General features: G+C 45.6%; 2 protein-coding genes across 13 annotated transcripts in view; both read right to left on the bottom strand.

Moving 5' to 3' along the window:
- CYLD (CYLD lysine 63 deubiquitinase) overlaps nt 1-6,965 on the bottom strand; it is a 68,588-nt gene extending 61,623 nt beyond the window's left edge. For 3 of the 7 annotated variants that reach the window (XM_019978996.2, XM_019979001.2, XM_019979002.2), the window contains exons 1-2: nt 6,834-6,937; nt 8-659 (exon numbers count right to left, since the gene is read on the bottom strand). In XM_019978996.2, coding sequence (XP_019834555.2) covers nt 8-511 — 504 coding nt within the window. In that variant the 5' untranslated portion in view covers nt 512-659; nt 6,834-6,937. Of the gene's footprint in view, nt 1-7; nt 6,209-6,255; nt 6,393-6,833 lie in introns of those variants that run through there. The other 4 variants (XM_019978997.2, XM_070770554.1, XM_070770553.1 and 1 more) reach the window with 4 other exon arrangements.
- An 11,457-nt stretch (nt 6,966-18,422) lies between these two features.
- NOD2 (nucleotide binding oligomerization domain containing 2) overlaps nt 18,423-27,939 on the bottom strand; it is a 34,263-nt gene continuing 24,746 nt past the window's right edge. For 5 of the 6 annotated variants that reach the window (XM_019979821.2, XM_019979820.2, XM_070770549.1 and 2 more), the window contains 4 exons: nt 27,502-27,585; nt 25,623-25,706; nt 22,041-22,124; nt 18,423-20,574 (listed from right to left, as the gene is read on the bottom strand). In XM_019979821.2, coding sequence (XP_019835380.2) covers nt 20,502-20,574; nt 22,041-22,124; nt 25,623-25,706; nt 27,502-27,585 — 325 coding nt within the window. In that variant the 3' untranslated portion in view covers nt 18,423-20,501. The remainder of the gene's footprint in view (nt 20,575-22,040; nt 22,125-25,622; nt 25,707-27,501; nt 27,586-27,939) is intronic. The other variant, XM_019979823.2, reaches the window with a different exon arrangement.

The raw sequence follows: 27,939 nt of genomic DNA, 5'->3' as shown, positions 1-27,939 counted from the left end.
AACTTACCAGTAATTCTACTCCAAAGAATATTCCCGATACTGTCCTCTCTGCTAATAAAGGTCCTCTGAAGCGCACAACTCCAGGAAATTTTTCTTCCCCAGATCTCAGCTGGACTTTCACAGGGCAGCCCACATCTATTTGGAGGCCTTTACTTAGTCTGTTTCTGTTTTTAAACAAGCTGAACCTCTCTTCACAATTGGTAATTGCCAAAAGTAACTCTGTGAATTTCTCATTTATTTCTACAACATCCTTTTCATCAACAAACAGAACTGCATGTGGTTGCTCTAGAATTTTTAATCCAATCTGATTTTTCTTGCCTTTGGCAGAAGGAATCCTCGAAAGCCCCACAGAACGGTCTTGGATATTCTGTCCTATACTTCCCTTTGGTACTTTAAGGAGTTTTTGTGTTTGTTTGTCTGTAACACTGCATTCTTGAAGAAGCAAATAAAAAATCCGCTCTTCCCAGTAGGGTGAAGTAACTTTTTCTTGGCTCCATAAGCCCGAACTCATTGTGATATTAACTCCAAAATATTAACTCAAAAAAAAGGGAATTACTAAGTGTGTAGTAAAACCACAAGAGATAAATTCATTGGCAGTCCCAAAGCATGTTTTTAGCAATTTGGTGTCCATGCTGTAAAAAGACAGCAAATCAAAATGCCTGGAGGACAAGCAAAGAGAAACTTTACACTTCACTCTACATGAGCTAAAATTAAGGTCAAAGACTTTTTAAATTCTTCATTCAGCTAGTGAAAACACACACACATACACATAATGATATACTTTCAAAAATATCTGGAGAGGTTAAAAGACATACTATATTACTTATATCTACTGTAATACTGCATATTTAATAAAGGAGATTCAATTGTAAATTATCTCCAAAGACAATACAATAATGTTTGTTTCCAAGGCACTGAAATTTATGAACTCAGATTCTAGTAAAATATAATCTTATATAAATATTCTGACATTTTTAAAGTTTAAAAAGTAAAATTAATAGACTCTGCCTAACTTAAATGAATAAGCTGCTGTATTTGGGCAAAACACACAAATCAAAAAGGCTATTATTTCTATACAAGTAGTTTAAGTAAAAAGTTACCCATCACAATTATGTTGAACATTTTTATCAATAAAAATATCATCAAATCACATTCTAAAACTTCAACCACAATTCATTTATCTGTGTGCCATGTTTTGATAATGGAACATTTTATCTAACTCAGCTTCATTTTCTTATCTTACACATTTTATCCTTAATAAGCAAATGTTAATCATATTAATCATAGCTATCATTTAATCTCTCTCAATCATAAAGATCAGATATTATAAATCTGCTTTTATTAACAATGTCTTAAAAATCAATTTTGTAGCCATCAAAACTTGGACTACTACATAAGGAAGAAATATAACTGCAGTATAGTATCAAGCATAAAATGTTTTTATACCACAAGTTTAACTATGTAGACAAGGAAAAAAAGATTGTTTCTTTCTCACTTTCAAATTTTCATTTGAAATTTTTACAAGGATATTCATTTTTCACAATTAAAATAGCCTTCTCAACCCTACTTGAATCACAGGTTTAAAACTATACAATTTCATCAATTCAAGTAGACTATAATTCATTATGTTAATTCATTATCTTACTGAAAACAATGGTTCTTAGGTATTCTCTGTCACATGCATGTGGCTATTTGGTTTCTAAATACAGTATTTATTCCATCCTCCTGTGAGGAGGTGATATTCATTTCCATTATTTGGGCTAACAGCAGCAGGTGACAGCAATATCATATTCATCTATTTTATTCTTGGAGTTAAAAAATAAATATTCCTAAAACTAAAGAACCAAATTTAAAGTTTAGCCATTTAACTTAATGATTAAATACATAACCTGGCAAATCTACACATAGAATAGTATTTCTTTTATAACACATTGGTAGTTGATGAGGTTTTCCTATAATGTAAAGTTTTTATTAATAAAAAGGCCCTCTACAAGCTAGAATGAGGCATGAAGACTGCCCGAGACAGGGTAAAGGGCTTTGCTGTTCTTCAAATCAACATCACTGAAATATATGCACAACATTTAGTGAGGGCGGGTAGCATAAAGTGGTTTTCTCTTTTTCTATAATGTGTTTGCCTTAATTCCACTTGAGGGCACTACTTCAGCAGAAACAGGATCAATTTACATTTGCCACTTATATAAGACACCTGTGGAAACCCTTGGCGCCATATAAACAAAACTCCTGCGGTGAGCTACCCAAACAGTGACCCAAACCTTAATTTGGCTCTATTCCTTAAAAGTTCCCAAATGCAGTATTTGTTATTGCAGACTAAAATTCTTTTTAAATGTCAGCATTTTCAACAAGGAAATAGTCTCAATTTTATCTTGAGCACTGAGTTACCAACATAAATGTAAATCATTGTATGTGGCTGTCACTATGAAAAGATGTTTGTCTCTTTGCTAAGAGGTTTTATATTACGGTTTTTCTGAGTTCCTGCTTCTTCCTTCCTTAGATTTACACTCTACCATTTTCCCTTGCCATCAGCCATCTTCTGTGGTTTCCTGCAACATGCACTTGACTTCTTGTACAGCCTTCCAGCTTACTATTTCTAATCAGTTCTGAGAAGCCAGGTAATGAAATATGGTTGTGTGTTTAAAAAGATAAAACAGTAACAAAAAGAGGAATACATAAATTCTGAACAGGTCTTTAGCAGTAAAGCACATAGGCTTTATTTCACAGGCATTATTTCTGTTGCTCCAGGTAGGATGAGATGGTCAAAAAGCAACTCCTAAAAAAGTGAAGTTGCATTGTTCTTTTTCAAATATATTTAAATATTTTTGGTCAAAATTATTTTTAAAGTATGGCAATTCTGTTTTGAAAGGAATTTTTTTTAGTTCCAACAAATTATGCCTTCAAATATTAAAATTCTTTGAATCTTAATAATTAGTATATGCCAACAATTCTTGTTGGATTGATTCTCCAGCTTCATAATCCATGTCACAATTTAAAATAAAAACTACCAGTGCTAATGGAATATTCCAAGACAAAACTAAACTACTATATGGAAGGCATTAGGACACCCTATTTCAAATCAATTTGATTACAAAAGGTTTTTTGCAAATCATTTCAGAGACAGTACACAGTTAAACCAACTACTTTGGTTTATAAGAAGGTTGTGGGCAATTTAACAACAGTTATTATGAACCATATTTTAAAGTGAACTACACAAGGAGCAGTAACTTTTTTCTGACTTGCATTAGCATAAGTAAGAGTGAACAAACTCATTAATAGTAGTCGTCATGTTAGACAACCAGACCAGCCAAAGTGAAAGTTATAAAATATTTAAAAAGCATTATCCAAAAACCACATTATCCCAAAATGTGGTTTTTCCTCTTTTAAAGAATACATGAAGAAAGAATAGGTTTGGAACTATCATATTAAAAACTAATTCTGATTGTAACTGATAAAGTTAAACGGAAAATTTTATGGCTCTACTAGAGGTATATAAGACAAATTTAATGATCATTAATATCTCAGTAAACTGGCATTACTGGAGAAGGAAATGGCAACCCACTCCAGAATTCTTTCCTGGGAAATCCCATGGACAGAGGAGTCTGGCAGACTGTGGTCTACGGGATATCACAGAGAGTCAGACACAACTGAGCAGGAGCGTGATACTGGCCTTACAGCAGAATATGCTAATAGAGACTGTTCTCCCACTGAAGGAATGAACACGATGCCCACATTCTTCTTTCACTGGGACAAGCACGACACTGAACCCCAAGCAGTAAAAACTGACTCAAGACGGCATAAGATTTAAATCACATTGTCAGTGAGTTCTTTATCAATCAAGGTTTGTTAGCTTAGTATTTTTATGCACTCAGCACAGCGGTCGAAACTGAAAAATACAGAAGATTCAAGATATGACGGCTGCCCTCATTTTTGTTCTTATTACTTTTCAGGCCTAACTGTTTAAAAATTACCTCTAACAATATACTGTACTTCACTTTGAAACAATTCATCTTAATACCATTGTACTTATTTCAGGCTGGAAAACTGAGTAATACTATAAGTGCTGAATGAACATTCTCAAAGAGTTGTAATACAGTAATATTTTTAACCCTGAAGCCATACTGAATAGGACTTTCTTTTGACATTTCAGAAGAGGTTCAGGTCACACAGATTTGAAAATATACATGGTTACCTAAGCTTGTTGATGGGCCTGGATCCTGAGCAGAGGAAAATTTAATTGTATTACAATAAAGTCATTAAACCAAGACGATGGTGGAAAGGCACAAATATCAGCTTCCTCTCAAGTGCAACGAAAAGATGATCAAGAAATAAGTTTTACATGAATATACTAAAGGTCCAAATTAGTTCTAAAAGATAATATACAGCACAGATGAACAACAATAACTACATAAAACTGACAACAGCTAATTTATCTAGAAGAAACAATGTCATTTTGAGTCTGAAGTTATCAGGTTACTGTTCAAAGAACTCCACTAAAGAAAACAAAAACATACAATTCAATAACATTCTGCATCTCCTGAGATATCTGGACTTGTTTTAAAAACAAGGGGCTATATAAATCAGAATAAAAATTACAATACCAAAAGCTGCCCATAATTATAAATGGCAAAGAAGCATGGAGGTTAGTGTGAATACCCTCCAAAAAAGAAGATATACAGGACTTTTTCCAAATTCTTCTAGATAACTAGAATAATTATCATTTTAAAAGAGAATATTTCTCACTGAAAGACCAAGTTTATACATTCCTAAACAGCAGAGATTGCAGAAAAGTGACCAGGCCAAAGAAGAGTCAGTTTTCCTCAGAGTTTAACTTGTGATCCAAGAACACACATATTCAGTCCCTAAAACAAGTGGGATTTATGAGCTTTAAAACAAAGTCTGCCTCCCACATCTACATATTCATATCAAAAGAACCAGGGACACTCTGGTCTCACCAGAGTTAAACCTGGCCACTGCACTTCCAAACTGTGAATTCCCAAAGTCCTTCATCTTTATATTTCCACTGCCCAAACAAGGGCCTGACAGTATGTTAGACATTCAGTACAGGAGAAATGAATGAATGATTTGGTTAACTCAGGTGATAATAGTGAAAGCCAAATTTCCATTTCCTCATCCTAATCATTTAAGTGATAAAAAGCTTCTTTAAAAAGAAGACTCAGGAGTTGAGTATTTAACAGTTTTTACCTAATCTCCTAAATAAATAATAATTCTAATTCTCTGACTCTTTATGCCACTTCATTGTTATACACTTAAGTGGAAATAAATAAGGAAAATTTCACAAACAGAACTTGTTTTGAGGTTCATTTGAAACTGGCTTCCTAGATCCTCACACCATGTCGGATGTCTACGTGTGGTTGTAGAATTCTGTAAAACCAAAGACAATACCCTGACAAATTTAAGATTACCTAGTGAAAACAAGGAACAAAATACTGAAAGTTTGATGAATAGAATAATTACTCCTGTCTTCTTATGTAGACTTCCTTAAACAAAATCACAATTCAAGCAGTCCAGATCAAACAAGCGCCCTGATCTTACCAGCTCTTCACAAAAGTTACCCTCCAAAGAAAGGCTTCTTCCAAAGAGTACTGTACAATTTTGTAGCCGAACATTAGAGAATGTTCTGGGTATTATCAACATTCACAGTATATGAATTTCCACAAGAATTTTCAGCAAATCATTTTCACCTAATATTGTGCTAGTTCAAATCCACCCACTACCCAGTAGGGAACTGGCAAGCTAAATTCTTAAACCATTCAGTCTCCTCGGGGCGTGAGGGGGTGTGCAGAAAACCAACGCTTGAATGAACACCCTCTCTCAAGGCCTGGATTTTTCTCCAGGAGCCAATGACTGCAAAAGGAACAATCTTATTAAGATCCCTATTAGCTCTAAATCAAAAGCAAAGCAGGCAATGCTCCTTAGTTAAGCTAGCCATATAACTTTCCAGGGAGCATGGGGAGAGGATGGGGGCAGGCGGGATGGGGGTTGAGAGATTGAAAGGCTTGGTGGCTGGAAGACGACAATCATCCTAAAACATGCAAATGCCACGGGGCGGAATAGAAAAGATGCCAAGTACATGAATAACTGGGCAGCTGACCCGGCTGAGAACCAAACCCAGGAACACCATCGTCCGTCAGGACTTCACGATTTCCCCAGAGATCGTTAAAATGACAATAAGGCGGGGGGCGGGGGGCGGTTGGGGAGGAGGAGGAAAAGAATGAATACCTTGCTTCAACAGAGCGCACCTTTCAACTAAAGAACTCCAGGTTGTTGTGTAAAAGCATTCTCACCCTGGAAAGGGGGAAACTGAAAGAAAAAGCATAACACGCCATTAACGAGGCCAGAACCCCGACTGCTCTTCCTGGACGGGAGCCACACACTCCAAAACCGATCAACCGATACACCCCCAAGGCACCGATGGTAAGATTACAACCCCGCGCTCTCGATGCCAACCCGGGCCGTCGGATGCCTCAGTTTCCCGATCTGTAAATGGGGGGCTCAAAAAGATAGATTTCTGCGTTGCTCCCACACCAAGTCCTCGCTTCTCGTGAGGTCCCGGCGGCGGTGACCACGCTCCCACGACTCAGGAGCCCTTTCAGGAAGGCCTGGGGAGGTGGGGAAGCCCAGGCTGACGTCAGCTGGCTCAGCACCCCGCGGGCCTGGCCGGCTAAGGGCCGGGGCAGGTAACGGGTCGGCGACCAGGGCCCGACGGCCGCGGTGGCAGCTCGAGGCGCCCAGAGGCCGGAGAAGGACGCCCGAGGGGCAGGGTCACCCGTCGCTCGGCCGCTCGCTCACTCACTCACCTCGCGGGGCGGGGCGTCGCCCCTTCCCCAGTCTCTCTAGCCCGCTTCCCCGGCTGGCCCTGCCGTCCCACACCCACCGCCCTAGTATTTACCTCAGACGCGAGGGCCCCCGCGCAGCCAAACCTGCTACCTGGGCCCGCCCCCACTTGCCCCGCCTCTGAACCGCCCAGGGAGGGAGGGAGTGAGCGGGGGCGGAGGGGCAACAGCCGCCCCAACCAATCGCAGCCCGGGCTGCATTCCGGCGCACGCCCTGATTGGGCCGCCCTATGGTAGACCTTCCTCCAATGGCTGCCGGCCCGGGGCGGACTGAAGGGACTTTCCGCTCCGTCAAGCTCGGTCGAGCCAAAGGGAAAGTGGAGGGGCGGGGAAGAGAAGAGAGGGGATGCGGGCGGGGACCTCTGACTGATTGGACGAAAGACTGCTGGGGCCGCAGCACCATTGGCTGGCACTGGAGCCGGGGCGGGGTGCTGGGCATCTCTCTGCTCCACCTCCCAGGCCTGGGTCTTGGCTTTGGCTTAGCTGTCAAAACTCCTATAGCTTGAGTTTGTAGCTGGAGTGGGAAGCAGCACAGAAGCGAGCTAGGAATAAGATTTCAAGATTCCATGAAAAAGCAAAGCTTTAGAATGAGACCTAAGTTTGAATCCTTTGCGCTTTCAGTTAGTAGCCGCTTGATTTGGGGAACTCATAACCACTCTGAGCCTCAATTTCCCCATCTGTAAAATGGAGACAATCGGATTGCCTGTCTTACAGGATGGTTGTGAAAAATCGTATGTAAAGTTCCTGACGCAGCAGGAACTCAGTAATGTTAAACCTTTTCCTCTCAGATTCTGCCTGCGGCCCCTGCTGTTTCTGAACCTCCATTGCGACCTATCCTAGTATGGAGGGAGGTCTCCCTGAGGTGATGGAGAAAGAATTTCCACACGCGGCCTCCTGTGGCTCTGCACCCCTGGCCACCAGCCAGGACTTGGGGTGTAGTTAAAGATCCTTCAATTAGAAGGGAGGTTTCTGAATCCCAAAAGTGCTCAAAATATTTAAGGAAGTGCTTTTTATAATCAGTCCCAGAGCTTTGCAGCATGCCTTGCTGTACTGGATACTCCTGTTAATTAATTTCTTCTCCTTTGACATTTTAAGTACCAATTATAGGAGAAGGTGATTAATACTGAGGAAGGAAGACATGTGGGGTGTGTGTTTGTGTGTGTGTGTGTGTGTGTGTGTATTTAATCATGAGAGGGAAAACTTCCTCAGTGGAAAGTGACATTTCTGAAGATCTGGGGAATTTAAACCAGTTAGTCCCTAAAATAAGTCACATGAGTGACTTATTATTAACAGTCCTGGCAAACAGGCCACCCATCTCTCTTGCCATAAGCACCCAGAATGAAATGGACATCTTTTTAAAACCTCAATCCACTCTTGTCCCTCCTTGGTCCATCCTTATTTGTCCACATGATCACAAAGAAGAAGAAAGCAATAAAATGGAAATCTAGAGGTTTAACTCTTAAGTGTGGCTTCAGGCAACACTGTTCCCTAGATCGAGATTCTCAAAAAAAAAAAAAAGTCAACAGGACTCAGAAATCACAGTCTGGCTGTCTGGAAGAAAAGTACAGCCTGAGGGCTGTTTTTGCTTTATCCACACAGTGAGGAGGAGGCAGTGGAGTGGGGGATAAAGACTTAACCCTTTTAGACAGGACAAGCACTGGCACTTCTCCAGTTTGCCACACTCCTCACCACTCCCTATTTGATCCTCCTGGCACTTACACTGTCTGCCAGCTCCTAAAGGCATTTGGATTTGCTGCTGTTGACCTAGAACATTTTTGTGTCCTTTTTTTTTTTTTAATTGTATTTATTTTTGGCTGTGCAAAGTCTACATTGCTGTGTGGGCTTTCCTCTAGTTGCAGAGAGCAGGGGCTACCCCCTAGTCGTGGTACACAAGTTTCTCCCTGTGGTGGCCTCTTTTGTTGTGGAGCATGGGCTCTAGGGCATGCCAGTCTCAGCAGCTGCAGCTCCTGGACTCTAGAACACAGGCTCAATAGTTGTGGCACAAGGGTTTAGTTGTTCTTTGACAAGTGGGATATGCCCTACCAGTGATCGAACTCATATCTCCTGAATTAGCAGGCGAATTTTTTAACCACTGAGCCATTAGGGAAGCCCTTCACGTCCTGATGATGGCAGTTAATGCTGCTGAGCCCTAGGAGGCTTCAGGAAGGCTTTCTTCCCTACCAGCAGTGGTCAGCCCTCCTATCACAGATTCCCTGAATCAGACACTGGCAGAGCTCAAATTCATCCAAGAGACAGTCTTCTAAGCCAGACCAGATAAATAGGGCTTATCCCAGTTACCATTTTCCATCAATTGGTAATGACCCCTAGAATATTGTGTTGAAAATAATTCTTAAGCTGTATTCAGGCTCACAGGGAAGAGAAAGGCCGCCAGGGGATGAAATGAATAGTGTCACGGTGCTATTATTTGCAGTCCTTGCTAAGCCAGCCTCTCATTTTGCAAATGGGAGAAAACATGTCAACAGTCACCCATGAGATGAGCTGGGACCCTGATTCTCCTAATTGCAAGCCAGGGCTCTATCTCTATTTAAATAGATTCTCCAACTGATATGCCCATCCTCTCTGCCTTCCAAACCCTCCTTCATTTAAGGCTTAGTCAGAATCCACCTGCTTCCCAGGGTCTTTGCCAATGGCTCCAGGTCCCACTGATCCCCTCTGTTATCTACCCACCACCCACAGCCTCTTCCATTCAGCCTGGCCCTGGCTTCAGGCAACTGGTGGTTGAGTTACTGAGCCAGTAGCAGGAGACACAGTGGTGTAAGAGAGAGATGCCAGCCTCGCTTGCCCTTTGGCAAGGAAGACAGACCTTAAAGGAATAATTACACAATCACTTAATTAGGGAGACTAGAAGAAACCTCAGAAGGAGAACTGCTCTAAGCACACGTCAAAGGTGACTGGGCATTCAGGGAAAACCTGTTTGAGGAAGTCATCTTTAAGACGAGGTGGGGGACTTTCCTGGTGGTGCAGTGGGTAAGACTCTGCCTGCCAATGCAGCGGACACGGATTCGATCCCTGGTCCAGGAAGATTCTGCAGACAGCAGAGTAACTAAACCCGTGTGCCACACTACTGAGCCCACATTCTAGAGCCCGAGAGCTGCAACTACCGAAGCCCTCAGGCCTAAAGCCTGTGCTCTGCAACAAGAGAAGCCCCCACAGTGAGAAGCTCCCACATCACAACAAAGACCAGTGCAGCCAAAAATAAAAATAAACAATTCTAAAAAGACAAAGTAGGAATGGTGACTGGTAGTCAAGGTGAGGGGAGCGCCCCAAGCAAAGGAACCATGTACATGACATATTAGAGGAACTGGGGGAAGGGGAGGCAGAGCACAGAAAGTGTGGACAAGAAAGAGCCAGTCAGGCAGGACCTAGTGAGCCATGACCAAGAGGTAGCTAGTCTTTAACTCAAGAGCACTGGGAGCCCTCTGAAGGGTGTTAAACAGGGTGGTAACTGTAATTGGAAAAGACCCTGATGCTGCGAAAGATTGAAGGCAGGAAAAGGGGACGACAAAGGATGAGATAGTTGGATGGCATCACCGATTCAATGGACATGAGTTTGAGCAAGCTCCGAGAGATAGTGAAGGACAGGGAAGCCTGGCGTGCTGTTGTTTATGGGGTCACAAAGAGTCAACATGACTTAGCAACTGAACAACAACAACTGTAATTCTACACTGTCTTGCACACTTCTCTATTGTGCACAGCAGGACCCAACAATAAACCACTGAATTGAATGGAGCTCTCTCCCCCAGGAGCTGGGACCCTCCTGGTCACCGGGTAGGGACCTATGACTAAGAGTAACACCCAGTCAGGACTCAACAAAACCTTCTCACAGCACTGGTCATGGTGATTCATGAGACCTGCCCCAAACTGCTGCCCACAGGCTACCCTCTACTTCCAGCCTCACCAAGTTCAGTGTAAACTTTACAGTCTATTTGCACAACCCAAGGCGAACTCTTGATATTCCACACTGCCACGGTAATCCTTCCATCTCCCCCATCTCAGTAAATGGAAACGTCCAGTTTTTTGTCCAGCCTCCCATGGGTCCAGTCATTTCCCCACTACTCCTGTGAACATGTGCAAGAGACATCACTTTGCCAACAAAGGTCCATATAGTCAAAGCTATGGTTTTTCCAGTAGTCATGTATAGATGTAAGAGTTGGACCATAAAGAAAGCTGAACACTGAAGAATTGATGCTTTTGAACTGTGGTGTTGGAAAAGACTCTTAAGAGTCCCTTGGACTGCAAGGAGATCAAAGCAGTCAATCCTAAAGGAAATCAACCCTGAGTATTCATTGGAAGGATTGATGCTGAAGCTGACACTCCAATACTTTGGCCACCTGATGCAAAGAGCCAACTCATTGGAATAGATCCTGATGCTGGGAAAGGGTTGAGGGCAAGAGAAGAAGTGGGCAACAGAAGATGAGATGGTTGGATGGCATCACCGACTCAATGGACATGAGTTTGAGAAAACCTCAGAAGATACTGAAGGACAGAAAAGCCTGGCATGCTGCAGTCCACGGGGTCACAAAGAGTCGGACATGACTGACAGAACAGCGACAGCAACAAACCATGAGGCTAAGCGGGACAAGGTGTCCCCACAGGCAAAGACACCCTACCAGTGCTTTTTCCTTGATAAACCAGCATGGTGTTGCAATCATGGCTGAGTCAAGAGCCCTCCATCTCAGGGATGTGCTTCTCTCTTAGTGAGGGCAGACTCTAGACATAACTGAGTAGGGGTCCCCAACCCAAGTACGGGCCTGTGGCCTGTTAGGAACTGGGCCGCACAGCAGGAGATGAGTGGTGGGAGAGCAAGCAAAGCTTCATCTGAACATAAGCAACACACTTAGGGTGTCACTGTCTCCCATCACTCCCAGGTGGGACCGTCTAGTTGCAGGAAAACCAAGCCCAGGGTTCCCACTGATTCTGCGGTATTGTGAGGTATGTCATTATTTCATTATATATCACAGTGTAGTAATAATAATAAAAATAAAGTACACAATAAATGTAATGCCCTTGAATCATCCTGAAACCAGCCCCCACCATTCCTGCTGCTGCTGCTAAGTCACTTCAGTCGTGTCCTACTTTGTGCGACCCCACAGAAGGCAGCCCACCAGGCTCCGCTGTCCCTGGGATTCTCCAGGCAAGAACACTGGAGTGGGTTGCCATTTCCTTCTCCAATGCATGAAAGTGAAAAGTGAAAGTGAAGTCTCAGTCATGTCTGACTCTTAGCGACCCCATGGACTGCAGCCCACCAAGTCTTCTCCGTCCGTGGGATTTTCCAGGCAAGAGTACTGGAGTGGGGTGCCATTGCCTTCTCCACCCCACCACTCCAGTCTGTGGAAATATCGTCTCCCACAAAACCAGTCCCTGGTGCCAAAAAAGGTTGGGGACCGCTGCAACTGAACATTCTCTCTGGGGGCTTTTACTCCCATTACCTAAAAGCTCTCTCATAAAATAAAAGGGATTAAAATGCTTTAATCATCTTTAAACGAATCCAACTGAACTATAAATCCATGCTTCCCATCAGAGTTATTTGCTGTTATTGATAACAAATGAGTTCTGTGTGATTTAGAAAGCACACAGAGAGTGAAAGGGTTTCATGCTCTCCACTGAGATCTTTGTGCTGCATCTGGAGTCTCATTTTGAGCAGCAGACACATCAGGAATAATCCCAGGTCCCAGGCAGCCTTCCTCTCCTCAGGAAAAAGATACTAGAAGTGTCGGGGGAAAAAGTGACTCATTATGATGATCTACCTTTTATTTCTGCTTCTTTTCAGCAAATGAATTCTCCCCTCATTCAACAAATATTTGAGGACTTCCCTGGTGGCTGAGTGGTAAAGAATCACCTGCCAATGCAGGAGACATAGGTTCCATCCCTGGGCCAGGAAGATCCCCACATGCCACAGAAGAGCTAAGCCCATGTGCTACAACTATTGAGCCCATGCTCCAGAGCCCAAGAGTCGCAACTACTGAACCCACACGCCAAGCTACTGAAGCCTGAGTGCCCTAGAACCGGTGCTCCACAACAAGAGAAGCCACCGCAGTGAGAAACCCTCGCGCTGCAACTGGAGAGTAGCCCACACTCGCTGCAACTACAGAAAGCCCGAACACAGCAACGAAGACCCGGCACAACTGGAAATAAACGAAATATCTGAGCACCTACAATGTGCTAGCCATCATTCTGGATTCTGTGGACGCTGCAGTGAGCATGGCCTGAGTTCTCAAGGAGCTGACATCCTAGAGGAAGGAAGAAACCACAGTGATGAGCTAGTCATGCTAAGAAGACAGGGTTAAGCAGAACAGGGGAGAAGAGGGGGTCGGGGACTGCTATTTTAGGTAGATTGTTCAGGGAACAGCTCCCTTGATGAGGTGGCATGCGAACAAAGACAAGAAGTAAATGAGGAAGCCAGCCATGCTGCTGTCTAGGGAAGAATGTTCCCATAGTGGGGAACAGGCAAGCGTGAAGGTCTGGGAGCCGCAGTGCACTTGGCATTGTCAGGGAACAGTTGAGAGGCCATTGTGGCTGGAGTGCAGAGAATAGGGGTGTGAGTGACGGGGGTGAGGCCAGAGAAAGCTCAGGGGTGGTCCGGGCCATCAGAAGACCTTGACTTTCACCCAGCACTCAGTGGGAAGCCCTGAGGAGTTTAGATGAGAGCCCTGGCTCCCCTAACTTATGTTTTAATGGCTCACTCCAAGGGACAAGGGTCAAAGCAGAGAGACCAGTGAGTGATCAGGCAAAGGTGGGCCCCGAAGAAGCCCCTTGCTGCCTAGGGGTGGGGAGAGCAGGTGGGGAGGAGGAAGATGAGGAACTAATGGTGTCAAGAAAGAAGATCCAGATAAAGAAGAAGTGAAGTGAAGTCGCTCAGTCGTGTCCGACTCTTCACAACCCCATGGACTGTAGCCTATCAGGCTCTTCAGTCCATGGGATTTTCCAGACAAGAGTACTGGAGTGGGGTGCCATTTCCTTCTCCAGGGATCTTCCCCACTCAGGGATCGAAGCCGGGTCTCCCGTGTTGTAGGCAGATGCTTTTACCGTCTGAGTCTCCAAAGAAGAGATGCAGGGAATTCCCTTTGAGTCCAGTGGTCAGGACTCTGCACTTCTACTGCCAGGGGGCGGATTGCAACCGTCCAGAGAGGAAGGATTTTCAGATAATTGACAGGGGGACAGGCAGCACTTAGGGGTTGGATCTGTGGATTGTTCTGGACGTGATGATAAGTAGGATTAAATTTAGGGAGAAACAGAGGGAAATCTTGGGGACTCCAAAGAGCTTGGATTGCCAGCATGGCCAACTGTAGTCTCCTGCCATGTAATTCTTGGAGGGCAACTGCTCAGGTCAGTCCCTGTCTTGTTAACGACCTTGCTGCTTGCTGCCACCCAGGGCCCGAGGCCCCGAGTCCTCTCTGGTGCAGGCTGTACCCAGATATGTGCCCAACCGCCATGTGCCTCACACACTGGGCTGCACCAATCTCCCAAGCAGGAAAGGAGGCGTGAAGATGTTGGTGCAATAATGACGCTGTATGTAATCTCAACTCAGCCCTCTTGGAATGGGATTCCGCCTCCCACATTTCTGTGGGGTGTATTCATTTCAGCATCTGGTTTTGGCACTATAGATTTTGGGGGGGGGGGAAACACTCAGATTGACATTTTTTTTTTTCTTCTAAGTTGATAGTGAATCTAATTAAAGTCTCAAGCTCTTTAAAAAATTCTGTTGCTCTGGTACCTTTTTTTTCTGCATGGAAGAATTATATATTCTGAGCTATAAATCTGCAATCTGTCTGCTCAAGGATAAGCCAATGGCCACAAGCACACATCTTTCAGGTAACCTCCCTGTTGGAGAATTTTGAGTCCTACTTTGCAAGTTGTCTGGCCTAGAATGCTTTGGATGGATCTACTGGCCTTTTGTAAGTTAGGAAACATCAACTCTGAGCTTTGATAGTAGTCACATGTCAAGATTTCAGTACCACCCTTACCTGGCTTTCTTGATCTCTTCTCTTCCCATAATCCCTCCCTGGGTTATGTCATCCGAGCCCAGTGAGCCGTGTTCATCTGTTGATGTTGAGGCCCCCCCATGCTGTTATATCTGGTGGTGATCACTCCCACAGGCTCCAGACCCATGCTCTAACTTGGCGTCTCCATTTGACTTCTCCACCTAGATTCCTCACACTGGAATATCCAAAACATAAGTCTCTCTTGCTTCCAAACTCGTTTCCTACCTGTCTTCCCCAGGTCCCTAGTTACTCAAGTCAGAAATCTAGGAGTCTTGACAGAGTGGCACTGACGTATATACATGTGACATATACACACTGCCTTGTGTAACACAGGGAGCTGGTGGGAACCTCCTGTAAAGAACAGGGGACTCAGCTCGGAGCTCTGTGATGACCTAGAGAGGTGGGATAGGGGAGGGGAGGGAGGCACAAGAGGGAAGGGATATATGATATACATAGCTGATTCATATTATTGTACAGCAGAAATTAACACAGCATTGTAAACCAATTATACTCCAATAAAAGAATCATTGGGATGCTGGGAAAGATTGAGGGCAGGAGGAGAAGGGGACATCAGAGGATGAAACGGTTGGATGGTATCATCAACTCAACGGATATGAGTTTGAGCAAACTCCAACATGAGTTTGAGCAAACTTTCCTCAGACTTTGCTCCCTTCACACCAGGGAAGCCTGGTGTGCTGCAGTCCATGGAGTCGCAAAAAGTCAGACCCGGCTGAGCAACTGAACAACGTGCAACAACAACAAAGGAACCTAGGCACCATCCTTCAGTCCTCCCTTTCCCTCAGCCCTCTCCTCCATTCCATCTGTAAACGTCTCTGGAATCCATCGTCTCTCCACCTCCACCGATGCCCCCGGTGGCTGCCCAGTGTTCCCTCCCCTGCAATAGCTCCTGGATGGTCTCTCTACTTCCTCTTCCCCTCAACCCTACCCCTGTGCATTCCAGTCCCTTCTCCACTCAGAAACAAGAAAGACATTCTTTAAATGGGTCACTTAGAACTCCTTAGAACTCTCTAATAGCCCACCATAATTCTTGCCCATGGTCAACTAGGCCCTTCATGAATTGGCCCTACCTATCTCTGCAGACCCACATGGTGGACTCTCCCCTTAGCTTGCCTCAAACACACTGTATTAGTGTCCTGTGGCTGCTGTAACAAATGATCCCAAACTTGGTGGCTTCAAAATGACAAAAACTGGACTTCCCTCAGTCCAGACGGCTTCCCTGGTGGCTCAGACAGTAAAGAATCTGCCTGTAGTACAGAAGATTGGAGTTCAATCCTTGGGTTGGGAAGATTCCCTGGAGAAGGGAATGGCAACCCACTTCAGCATTCTTGCCTGAAGAATTCCATGGACAGAGGAACCTGGCGAACTATAGTCCATAGGGCTGCAAAGAGGCAGACACGACTGAGTGACTAACACACACGTGGTCCAGTGGTTAAGAATTTGCTTTCCAATGCAGGGACACAAGTTCAAACCCTGGTGGAGAATCCCACATGCCACAGGGCAACTAAGCCTGCATACCAGTACTGAGCCTGTGCTCCCTAGAGCCCGTGCTCTGCAACAAGAGAGACCACCACAATGAAAAGCCCACACACTAAAACAGAGAGTAACCCCTGCTCGCCACAACTAGAGAAAGCCCATGTCCCGCAATGAAGACCCAGTACAGGCAAAAAAAAATATCAGTCTTTAAAAAGAAGACACAAATTAACTCTGTTTAATCCTGGAGGTCACATAGCTCAGTTGGTAAATCATCTGCCTGCAATGCAGGAGACCTGGGTTCAATTCCTGGGTCAGGAAGATGCCCTGGAGAAGGAAATGGCAACCCACTCCAGTATTCTTGCCTGGAGAATCCCATGGACAGAGGAGCCTGGCAGGCTACAGTCCACAAGATCACAAGAGGCGGACAAGACTTAGTGACTAAACCACCACCACCAATCCTGGAGGTCAGAAGTTCAAAATGGGGCTAGAACCAAGGTGGCTGCACGACCACACTCCCTTCAGAGGTTCTGGGGGGAAATGTGTGTCCTTGTCTTTTCCTAGGAGCTTCCCTGGTGGCTCAGATGGTAAAGAATCTGCCTGCAAAGCAGGAGACCAGGGTTCGATCCCTGGGTCAGGAAGATCCCCTGGAGAAGGGAATGGCTACCCACTCCAGTATTCTTGCCTGGAGAATTCCATGGACAGAGGAGCCTGGCGGGCTACTGTTCATGGGGTCACAAAGAGTTGGACATGACTGAATGACTAACACTTTCACTTACTCACTCTTGTCTTTTCCAGCTTCTTGAGCTGCAATCCTTGGCCCATGAGGCCCTTTCCTCCATCTTCAAAGCCAGCAGTATAGCATCTTCCTTCAGTGGTCACCTTGCCTTCTTCTGGGTCAAGTCTGCCTTTGCGTCTCATATGAAGACACTTGCGGATGCATCTAGGGCCTAGCCAGATAATCCAGGATAATCACTCTATCTCAAGATCTGTAACTTAATGACATTTTTAAAGTCCCTTTGCCACATAAAGCAACATTTTCAGGTTCTGGGGATTAGGACCTGGCTATTGGGGGAGGCGGAGAAGGCAATGGCACCCCACTCCAGTACTCTTGCCTGGAAAATCCCATGGACAGAGGAGCCTGGTAGGCTGCAGTCCATGGGGTCACTCAGAGTCAGACACAACTGAGCGACTTCACTTTCACTTTTCACTTTCATGCACTGGAGAAGGAAATGGCAACCCACTCCAGTGTTCTTGCCTGGAGAATCCCAGGGACGGGGAGCCTGGTGGGCTGCCATCTATGGGGTCACACAGAGTCGGACACGACTGAGGCGACTTAGCAGCAGCAGCAGCAGCAGCATTGGGGGAGGGGCATTATTCAGCCTACCACACTACAAGCTGTCTCCCATGACAGGGTCTTTGTACGGCTTGTTCCCTGTGACTGGAATGCTCCCCCTGACCCCTTCCCTCTTTGCATAGCCAGTTTCTTCTTATCTGGGGGCCTGTCACCTTACCTGTCACCTCCTCACAGGGCCTGTCTCTGACCAAACCCCCAATCTGAAGGGTTCCCTCTATCCTGAACCTCTTCCCTCACACTTGCCACAGTAAACCTTCTTTTACATATTTTCCAGCTTATTTGTTTTCCGCCTGCCTCTCCCTTTCCCCTCCCCATCAGTACCTAGAGGATAGGCATGGTGTCTGTCTGTTTTGTTCAGATGAATCTGTAATCCAAGATGGTGACATGCAAACAGGCTGCTCTGTCTAATCCTCTGAGAAAGCAGACTCCCTCCATCTTCCTCCTGACCTTCTCTATTCGAAAGAATGGTCTGGGCAAAACCTGATGCCACCAACGAAGAGAACCCACCTCTATGTTCACAGCAGCACTGTGAACAATAGTCAAGATGAGGGAACAACCTCAGTGTCCATTGACAGATGAATGGATAAAGAAAATGTGATATATATACACAGTGGAATATTAGCCATAACAAAGAATGAAATAATGCCATTTGCAGCAACATGGATGGATCTAGAAATTATCATAGTAAGTCAGAAAGACAAATACCATATGATATCACTTATTAATGGAATCTAGAATGTAACACAAAGGAACATATCTACAAAACATAAACAGACAAAGGACACAGAGACCAGACTTGTGGTTGGCAAGTGGGCAGAGGGTGGGGCAGGGATGGAGTAAGAGATTGAGGCTAGCAAATGTATTATGAGGTTAGCAAATGTATTATATATTGAATGGATACATAAAAAAGTCCTAATGTATAGCACAAGGAACTATGAGTAGTTTATCCTGTGAAAAAGCATAATGGAAAAAGAGTATGTACACATATGTATAACAGAATCATTCAGCTGTATAGAAATTAACACAACGCTGTAAATCAACCATACCTCAATAAAATAAATTCAAACAAATGAAGAGAACCCACACACATGCCCTTACTGGGGAGGCGCCCAGGGAGATGCCACAGTATTTAACCAACCAGACACACAGGAAACCATTCAAGGAAGCCGATTCCACCTTGATGAGCAGCCACCTGAGTCCTTGCTAATTAAATTCAGCTAAGAATTATTTCACCAAGGCCTACCCACGAGGCTGCTTGCAGAGGAGAACTGTTCCCCAGTCTTCTCCATCCTTCTCCCCTGGAGACACTTGGAGAGAATGGAGGGAGGCCCAGGGGCCTGCTTGCGTCTCTCTCATCTGTGTTTCTGCTGGGACACTGAGGTTCCTCTATAACTTACAACTCCACGCTGGGCTAGACTTCTCTAAACTGAAGCCAAATGTGTTTTGATTGCGAGGCTATTTCTAAACACTGCTTGTGCCTTAAGCAATCAATTATCTGGTTGAAACATCATGTCTCCTCCCTTCAAGGAGAATATTGTGCTTTAATATGTGATAATGTTCAGAGTATTTTTAAATACTTCATTGTGTTTGGTCACAATGAAGATAGTTCTGGTGACTCAATAGTTTTATCTTCTGTGATTATTTACAGCATAACATTCATGGTCATTTTTTTTTTTTTTATAAAATCATGAACTAGGGAGAATAAAACAAAGTGGTTTATAAACATTAACCAGTTTTTCACAAATAACAGTGTTGAAATAATAACACTTGCACAGTACCTGACAGTTTACAGAAGCTTCTGAAAAATTCAGAGAAAAACATTTGTTTTGTAAGGAAGGGCCTTTGATTTTGCCCTGTAAACTTTTGATCTATAACTTTATATCCTAAAGTGGCCTGGCACAAACAAAACCAAACCATCTCTTATGAATATATTTTGGAAGTCTGCTGCCAGAGTTCAGTTCACAGGCTTCAGAGACCTGGTGGGGCTGTTCAAAATTCTGGCCTAGGTTAGTTTTAAAAGTTGCATTTGGATACGGAGTTGTTCCCAAAGGTTTAACTGAAGAGTAATTGATTTCACTGGAAATAAAAGTCCAGTTGCTGGGCAGTCATATTTTTCTTGAAACTCTAGAATGTCTTGAGGAACACATGTATGTCACCTGTCCCCTTTCAATACTGTCCTAAGTACCAGAAGGAGAGCAGGGTGAGTTGTAGCCCCTCCCACCCTGGATGGGGGGAGGGTTGAGGCGGATGGGAGGGTGGGAGCAGGGCCAGGGTACAAGGGAAAGATCAAAGGTGAGAATGCCTACATTCCGAATCTCAACCACAGAGGAAGTGCCATGTGTAGGGTCCAGGATGAGTGGACGAACCACTCAACCTGATGGATGACCATGAGCTAAGACAAAGCAAACAGTTACTTCCCGAGCATCCCTCCTCGTGGGGAGCTCTCCACACCCATAAATACTCAGTGGCATCCATGGGCCTCCCTGACGCATGTCAGCTTGACTTGAGACCAGCCCCATCCTGTACAGGCAGGCTGCCCCTCTTCAACATCCCAGGATTGAATCTTGGCAAGAAGTTGATGGCAAAGTTGGGATTCAGTGAAGTCTACTCCACAGGGCACTGATGTGCTTTCCTGTGCCAGAACAAAGGTGACCTATTGGGTTGGCCCTGGGCAGATCCAGGTTCCATCTGAGTGGGCTGTGCTCAGATGTCGTCCCATCCTGGGATCCAAACCAATGGCCTCCTCCCAAACACACTGAGCTGAACACTGGCCTGGAAACATCAGAGCAAGAGTCTGGTATCCTGGTGGCTGAGTTTCTCAATTTCCTCCGGAGAGAAAGTGTTTCCTCGGAGCCTGAAAGGGATAAAGCAAAGAGAGATTTGAGTGAGGACTGGACCAGAGCTGTGCTTTAGATCAGGAAGATGCTGCTTTGTAAACCTGTGCCTGGATGGCCTGCCCCTCCCCACCCACACCCCCACCACCTCCCAGCTGCAGCTCTCCTGGGAGAGCTGTCTGTGCAGGTTTTACCCTCTGTCAGCCAGGGCAGCTCATGAATCACCGTGCATGATTTAACAAGCCTCCATGACTCTGCAGAGTCCACACTGGGCCCAGCCAGCCCTGACTCTTCAAGGCCGGCCATTCTTTTTAAGGCAACAGCAGAAGCTGTCAAGAATGCAATGAGCAAGTCCCAATGTCCTCCCAAGCTCTGCCAGTAACATCAGAACCCTTAAAATACCAACCTGATGTCGGTTTGCTCCCCCTGGGCACAGAATGTGACATTTCTCAGAATTGTGCAATGGTTTAAAAAAAAAAAAAAAATCCACTCTCTACCCAAGATCGAGGCCCTCACAGCCTAGAGGGATTACACAATTGCATAGAAAAGAAAATCTCTCTATCGCAGGACAGATTTTTAGAAGCCTTTATTTTTAACTTCATCATTTGATAGCTACAGTTGCTACTGCCTTGATCTGCTTTTTCAGAGAGGGACAAATCTGCATATTTAAAGCAGGGTTCAGGAGCTCTCAGGGATGAGGCATGTACTATACAGCAGCCAAAGGGGACTGGCCTGAGACAATCAACTCAATGGGGTTGGGGTGAGCCTGAGAAGGTCTACCTGGCTGAATGGGGTCAGCTTGTCTCTACTCTGCTTAATTACTGCCATTCTAAATCAGGGCCCAGGGTTGCCAGCTTTTTTGAGAAACCTCTGAAAGACTGTAGGGAAATGTCTTCATTTTTAAATATTGATTTCTAGCTCAGTGCCTGAAACATATATAGCGACATTCACTCATAAAATGTTAAATCAGGGGAAATCTTTCTATTATCTGAGCGATAAATAGATCCCTGGGAAGAAGAAGGAGAAATCTTTGAAGTTGTGATGCAACACCTTTTTCAAATACATGAAGGAACATGGCTTTTTGTTACAAACAAAAGGCTTGGAAACACTGTGTAACATCCACCTAAAACTGCAGAGAGTCTCATACAGCTGCCCTGACCCATGAAGTCAGATGTAATGGCCGGTGGGGGGCAGGAACGGAGTTCCTTTCTGTTTCCCTTTTTAACCACACTGCCAATCCCACACGATTGCCAAGAACAGAGATGTTTCTGAACAAACACAATTTAAAAACGAGACAGTTGGTCCCTGCTTAAAAACAACAAGACATTTTTCCCAGGGAACCAGATTCATCCCATGCAGAACAGGACTAGAGGTCTGAGCCATAAGGGATCTTAGAAATTCTAAAGTTCCTCTCTCCCTTCACCTCAAGTTATACGTTGGAAAACTGAGGCTCAGAGAGGTTAAAGAGGCCTGCCCAGGATCTTACCAGACTTCCAGAATGGTGTCATTCTTTTCAAGGGCCCGCAGGAGGGCCTCTGCCCCTAGGGAGCTGATGTGGTTGTTAGACAGCCTAGAGAGGAAGATAGAATGGTGAACTTTGAGGATGCTTGGTTTTGGGCTAGTCTATTCAATTAAAGGAGACTTTGGGAGCTGGACTCCTGAAGCCCACCTGCCCTTTCAGCATGTCCCTTTCCTGTCTGAGATTCCCAATGAATTCATCCACAAAGTAAAATGTACCCCTCTCTCCTCCATTCACCAGATGGGTATTAAGTAGTTGCTCTCTTAGGAAGGAGCTAACACAGGAATAAAAATACATGCATTTTAGTGCCAGGGCTCAAATCCACCTTACACTACTACTTTTTTTCATTTCAAGCAGATGAGTCCCAATTTCCTCACCTGTAGAAGGGACCTAAAAGAGTACCCACCTCATGAAGTATAAGAATTAAACAGATGGCTAAGTGGGAAGCTGGTATATAGCACAGGGAGCTTAGCTCAGGGCTCTGTGATGACCTAGAGGGGTGGGATTGGGGAGCGGAGGGAGGCTCAAGGGGAGGGGAACTATATGTATACATAGGCTATGCTGTGGAGCCCCTTGTGGCTCAGTTGGTAAAAAGCCTACCTGCAGTTCGGGAGACCTGGGTTCAATCCCTGTGTTGGAAAGTTTCCCCTGGAGTACAAAATGGCAACCCACTCCAGTATTCTTGCCTGGAGAATCCCGTGGACGGAGGAGCCTAGCAGGCTACAGTCCCTGGGGTCGCAAAGAGGTGGACACGACTGAGCAGCTTCACATGCTGTGCTGGGCTTAGTTGTTCAGTCATGTCTGACTCTTTGTGACCCCATGGACTGCAGCCCACCAGGCTCCTCTGTCCAGGGGGATTCTCCAGGCAAGAACACAGGAGTGGGTTGCCATGCCCTCCTCCAGGGGATCTTCCCAACCCAGGGATCAAACCCAGGTCTCCTGCATTGCAGGTAGATTCTTTACCAGCTGAGCTACCAGGGAAGCCCTGTATACAAACAGCTGACTCACACTGTTGTACAGCAGAGACTTACACAGCATTGTTAAAGCAACTATGGAGTACAAGAACTAAACAGACAGCTAGCAGGACGCTGCTGTATCGCACAGAGAGCTCAAGGGTCCCTGCCCCGTCTTCTTGCTCATAGCTGTTCTTCCAGATAATCTGCACTACCTGGCTTCCCCCTCGACTTCTGAGGGGGAAGGCACTTCCGAGACACTGACCTAAGGCAGGGCTAATAATAACATCAGCCAATATCTGTTGAGCTCTTACTATGCACCGCTCATAACCTACATCACCTCTGTGCATGCTCGGAACCCTGTGAGGAGGGTTCAATTATTACCCTGTCTACACTTGAGGCAACTGAGTTACCAGTCCAAGTAGGAACAGTTGGTAATGGTGGAGCTGGGGCCAAACCCCAGCCATTAGGTTCCAGAACCTGTGCTCTTAACCAACGCTTGGCAGAGATTATGCCTAGAAGAAGAAGGATGTAGGCTTTGCTTTTCTTTTTTTAAGATCAGTGAGAAGCTCAATTTTTATGGGGAAACAGTGGAGGAGGATACAGTTTAGCGTTGCTGAATTATAAGACTCCCACCGAGGCAGCGTGGGGCCTAGCGGCTGCCATTGCCTGCCACCTGTGGGGGTCAACCAGGGTAAGTCTGTGACAGTGACGGAGGACAAGTTTGCCTCATCTGCACCTGGTCAATCATCAACCAGGTATCGCCAAGGGCCCCTCACCGTGTGCAAAGCCTGGCATCCAGCTCAGATAAACCCAGGTTTCACCTGGGCCCCCCGAGCCCCAGCGTCACCCACGTGATGAGTGGAAGTGTTTTCCCCAAACATTTGGCAATTTCCTAGCCCCTGTGGAACAACACAAACAAGAGCTGCCAGAGTGGATGGCAGGCTGGCAGCGAAGCAGCCGCCCTCCCAGAGGCAGCTGTCTGCCTGTCTCGGGAGGCGAGTGTTTCCCCCGGGCCATGTCTGCCAGGGCAGGGGCCATTCTCCTCTAGAGAAAGGAGCCATCTGTTGGTGCCCTGATGTCCCTGGGAAATGAGACCTTTGGCAGCATGGCTGGTGTGGTGTCCCATGAGCCTGTGGTGACCACTGGCCGGGCTCCTGCTCACGTCTGCCATCCCTCTCCCTGTGCCATGCGTCTCTGCCCACCGAGTTCACCACCAGTGGTCCTGCCACCACTCTCCCGGTCCCCCAAGGGAGCTTCCCAAGCTCCTGTGCCCTGCTTCCCTCCCTCACCCTGACCCAGGCTCCATCTCTGGCCTGGAAGACTGCAGGGGTCTCCGGGCTGATCTCCCTGCTTCCATCTTACCTTCCCTGCACCTGTTCTGCACAAAGCAACAAGCATGATCTTTGGATGATATGAATCAGATTACATGACTGCCCTCATTAAAACCCCCCGAAGGCTCCTCAACACCCTCAGAATAAACTCTGAGCTCTTTCCCAGGGCTCTAAGGCTGCTGTGGCCGGCTCCTCCCATCTCTGCCTCACTCCACCATCCACTATAGTCCAACCTCACAGGTCCTCCTTCCGTTCTCAAAACCACCAAGCCTGTTTCTGCCACAGGGCCTTTGCACTTGCTGTTCTGCCCACCTAGAATGCATATCCCTAAGATCTCAGCATGGCAGGCCCCTTCTTATTATTCAGGTTTCAAGTCCTATGTCACCTTCTCAGAGGCCCTGCCCAGCAGCAGCTACCTTGTCCTCTCCTGTCATCTCTCTCTTGAATTCTCTTGAGAGAGCATATTACTAAGATAAATGTATTTGTTTACTTGCTCATTATCTGTGTCTCCTATTCAAATTTAAGAGCTGTGTGAGCAGGGCCTTTCTATCCCTCTATTCTCAGCGCCTCAAACAGAGCTTGGCACAGAGTGGGTGTTCCAGAAACATTTCTTGGATCAATATATAAATGGATGCATGCACATATGAGTAAAAGCAAAAAATGCCTGTCTATATATTAATCACACACCAAGAGGAACTACTGGAGATGACCATCAGAAATCTCCTGTCTGAGTGAGGGAAGACCCCTGGAGAGGCAAAAGGGCATGTCCTATAAGCCACAGAGCAGATGCTGTGGGCAGCCCACCCGTATTCCCTCAGCTCTCACCTCTAACTCTGAGGGCTGCTTCCTGGGGAGACTGCCACCCTCTGTAGGAGATCTTTCTGTGGACCCCCAGAACATGCTTAACCATGGTCAGGGCAAGCCAGAAGCACCAGAAAACAAATATCCTCACAAGTATGCCTCAATACATGAAGGAGAGACAGTTGGTAGATAAATACCCCTGTTGCCTCGTGCCCACAGGATTGCACCCCAGTGGTCCCCAGTGATCACCAGCTTGATGACACCCTTTTCTGGTTACTCTCCCTCCCTAGCTTCACTTCACTACCCCCTGCCTGCATTTGGGAGGACCCCGAAAGATTGTTTTCTAGGGGGCCACCTTGTGTGAATTAGCCAGGCTGGGAAACCACCCAGATTTCTTACTCAGAAACATCCCCTCTCAAGGGCGATCATTACTGTCTAGCTCTTGCTTAGAGATTCCTTACTTCAGGACTTTCAGACTTGAGTTTCTTGCAAGTCCTTTGGCGAGGAAACACACACCTTCATCCTGGACGTGGTTCTCCTCCAGGCTGGCAAGAATAAAGGAGAAAACCCAGTTGACTGGCAACATTTATTATATAAGATGATGCCAATAAAGATGAACCCATGTGCCCCACCCCTGCCAATTAAGAATATCCAACATCTGAAAACCAATAAAGTAAAAACAGGTCAAGCAAAGTGTAAGGGTCCTCAATTTCTGGGACATCTCTGGGAGAGAATTTGCCCCAGGGCTCCTCCACAGAAGTTCCCTTATGTCATAGTGACTCAAGATCCATTTTCTGCTTCTTTCTTCTTAATGGAAGCTTAATTTCATTTGGAGCAGCCATGTGCTTGGTGAAAGAACTACACTTCCCACTCTCCACCACAGCCAGAGTCGGCTAAGGGACATCCACATGGCCGTCAACACATAAGGAGAGGTTGACAGATGGGGACTCTGAATGCTTTTTAAAGTGGAGAGACCCAGGCTGTTGCCCTTCCTAGATACAGAGGCTGAAACTGAAATACAGGAGTGCTGCAGGTGCTGCAGCAGCCACCTTGTAACCACGAGGCAACCAACCATGAGAACAAAGCCACATGCTGAGGATGTAACAGATCAAAATGAGAGAGTCCAGATTCCCGCTGGCCATATGTAGCTGCCGTAACAGCCGTATGCTGCCTACGTTCAAACTGCATGTACATTTTTTAAAAAAGTCAATTCTTTACTGATTTAAGTCACTTTAGATGGAGGTTTTCCATCTCATACAACCTAATGTAGTCATAACCAATACATTCGCAGTGAGGCAATTCCCTAACAAGGATTTCCAAGCTAATCAGGATATACTCAATGGTACATTGGCCAAGCTAGTGAGCCCTACTGACAGTCAAGGACCATCAGCAATATCCATTTTGTGGCAGTGCTCAATAGGTTTCAGTACCTTTATGCTTCCTGGAAAAAAAATCAAACATTCAGCATTTTATCTCCTTGATACAATTTGGAACTGCCCAGAATATGTCATAAGAAGCCTAGACTAGTGGCATCTAAAGGATGGAAAGCTTGGAATCAGGATAAATATGATTTATGGCTCATCTTTTAACCTCCCCCAAACTACTCCACCTTGCCCATGACCCTGACTCTCATATCCAGCGTTCTTAGGCACTCACATTCACATTGAAACAACAAAACACTAGTAGCAGCAGCAGCAGCAATCATTGTAGCAGTAGCAGCAAGAGTAGTAGAAATATCTGTTGTTGATCAGTTGCTAAGTCGGGTCTGACTCTCTACGACCCCATGGACTGCAGCATGCCAGGCTTCCCTGTCCTTCACTATCTCCTGGAGTTTGCTCAAGTTCATGTCCGTTGAGACACTATCCTATTACAATTTCACATTTATGGAGCGCTTCCACATATGCCAGACACTGTACGAAGCTACTTACAGGTGTTATCTCATTAAATTCTTACAGAAGTATTTAATAGTTGAAAGCATCCATACTCTCATTTTACAGGTAAGAAGCCTGAGATTCAGAGCCTGTTACTTAACTTGCTTAAGATCACAGCAGGACTTGAAGCTCAGCCTGCTGGATTCCAGACTCTGTGCTCTGAACCATTATAAGCCATGGAGGAAGCACACAAACCAACAAACCAATCATATTGGCTTGAAAAATTCAATGAAAAGAATTAGCCAGGCTCTATCAGCTTCATGCCACTTAGGACAAAGACAAACACAATCACCCAATCACGCAGTCATCCATCTTGGTCTTACACACACATCAGCTTCCACAGATGAGGCCAGAGAATGAAAAAAGGCTAGTGTCTGCCTCCCTAGAGAGATGAATCCCCTAAACTCACCAGAGTTCTTCCAGGGCCATATTCTTTTCCAACATCAATGCTAAGGCTTGAGCACCCACGCTGCCAATGTTGTTCCCCACCAGGCTGGATGTCGTCAAAAAACAAAAATATGTCAGAGCAGTGAGGGACTTCAAAGATAACTCAAGAAGGGCAAAATGCATGGCACACATTGCCACAAGTCCTGGCCTGCTCCATTTCAGACTAATCGTTTACAGGGCTCTTTTTCATTAAGTCCAGAAGCAGTTTTTTAGAATAAGCAGCTCCCACTATCAGACTGGAATTGACTCTGGAGATAAAGTGTAGCTGATCCAAGGCTTCCCTGGTGGCTCAGTGCTAAAGACTCCACCAGCCAACGCAGGAGACACGGGTTCAATGCCTGGTCTAGGGAGATCCCATATGCCCTTGTGCCGCTACTGAGGTTGCGCTCTAGAGCCCGAG

This window comes from Bos indicus, chromosome 18 (assembly GCF_029378745.1).
Source record: "Bos indicus isolate NIAB-ARS_2022 breed Sahiwal x Tharparkar chromosome 18, NIAB-ARS_B.indTharparkar_mat_pri_1.0, whole genome shotgun sequence".
Classification (NCBI taxonomy): Eukaryota; Metazoa; Chordata; class Mammalia; order Artiodactyla; family Bovidae; genus Bos; species Bos indicus.
Note: the sequence above shows the minus strand (reverse complement) of the source record. Positions and strands in the feature narration are given on the sequence as shown.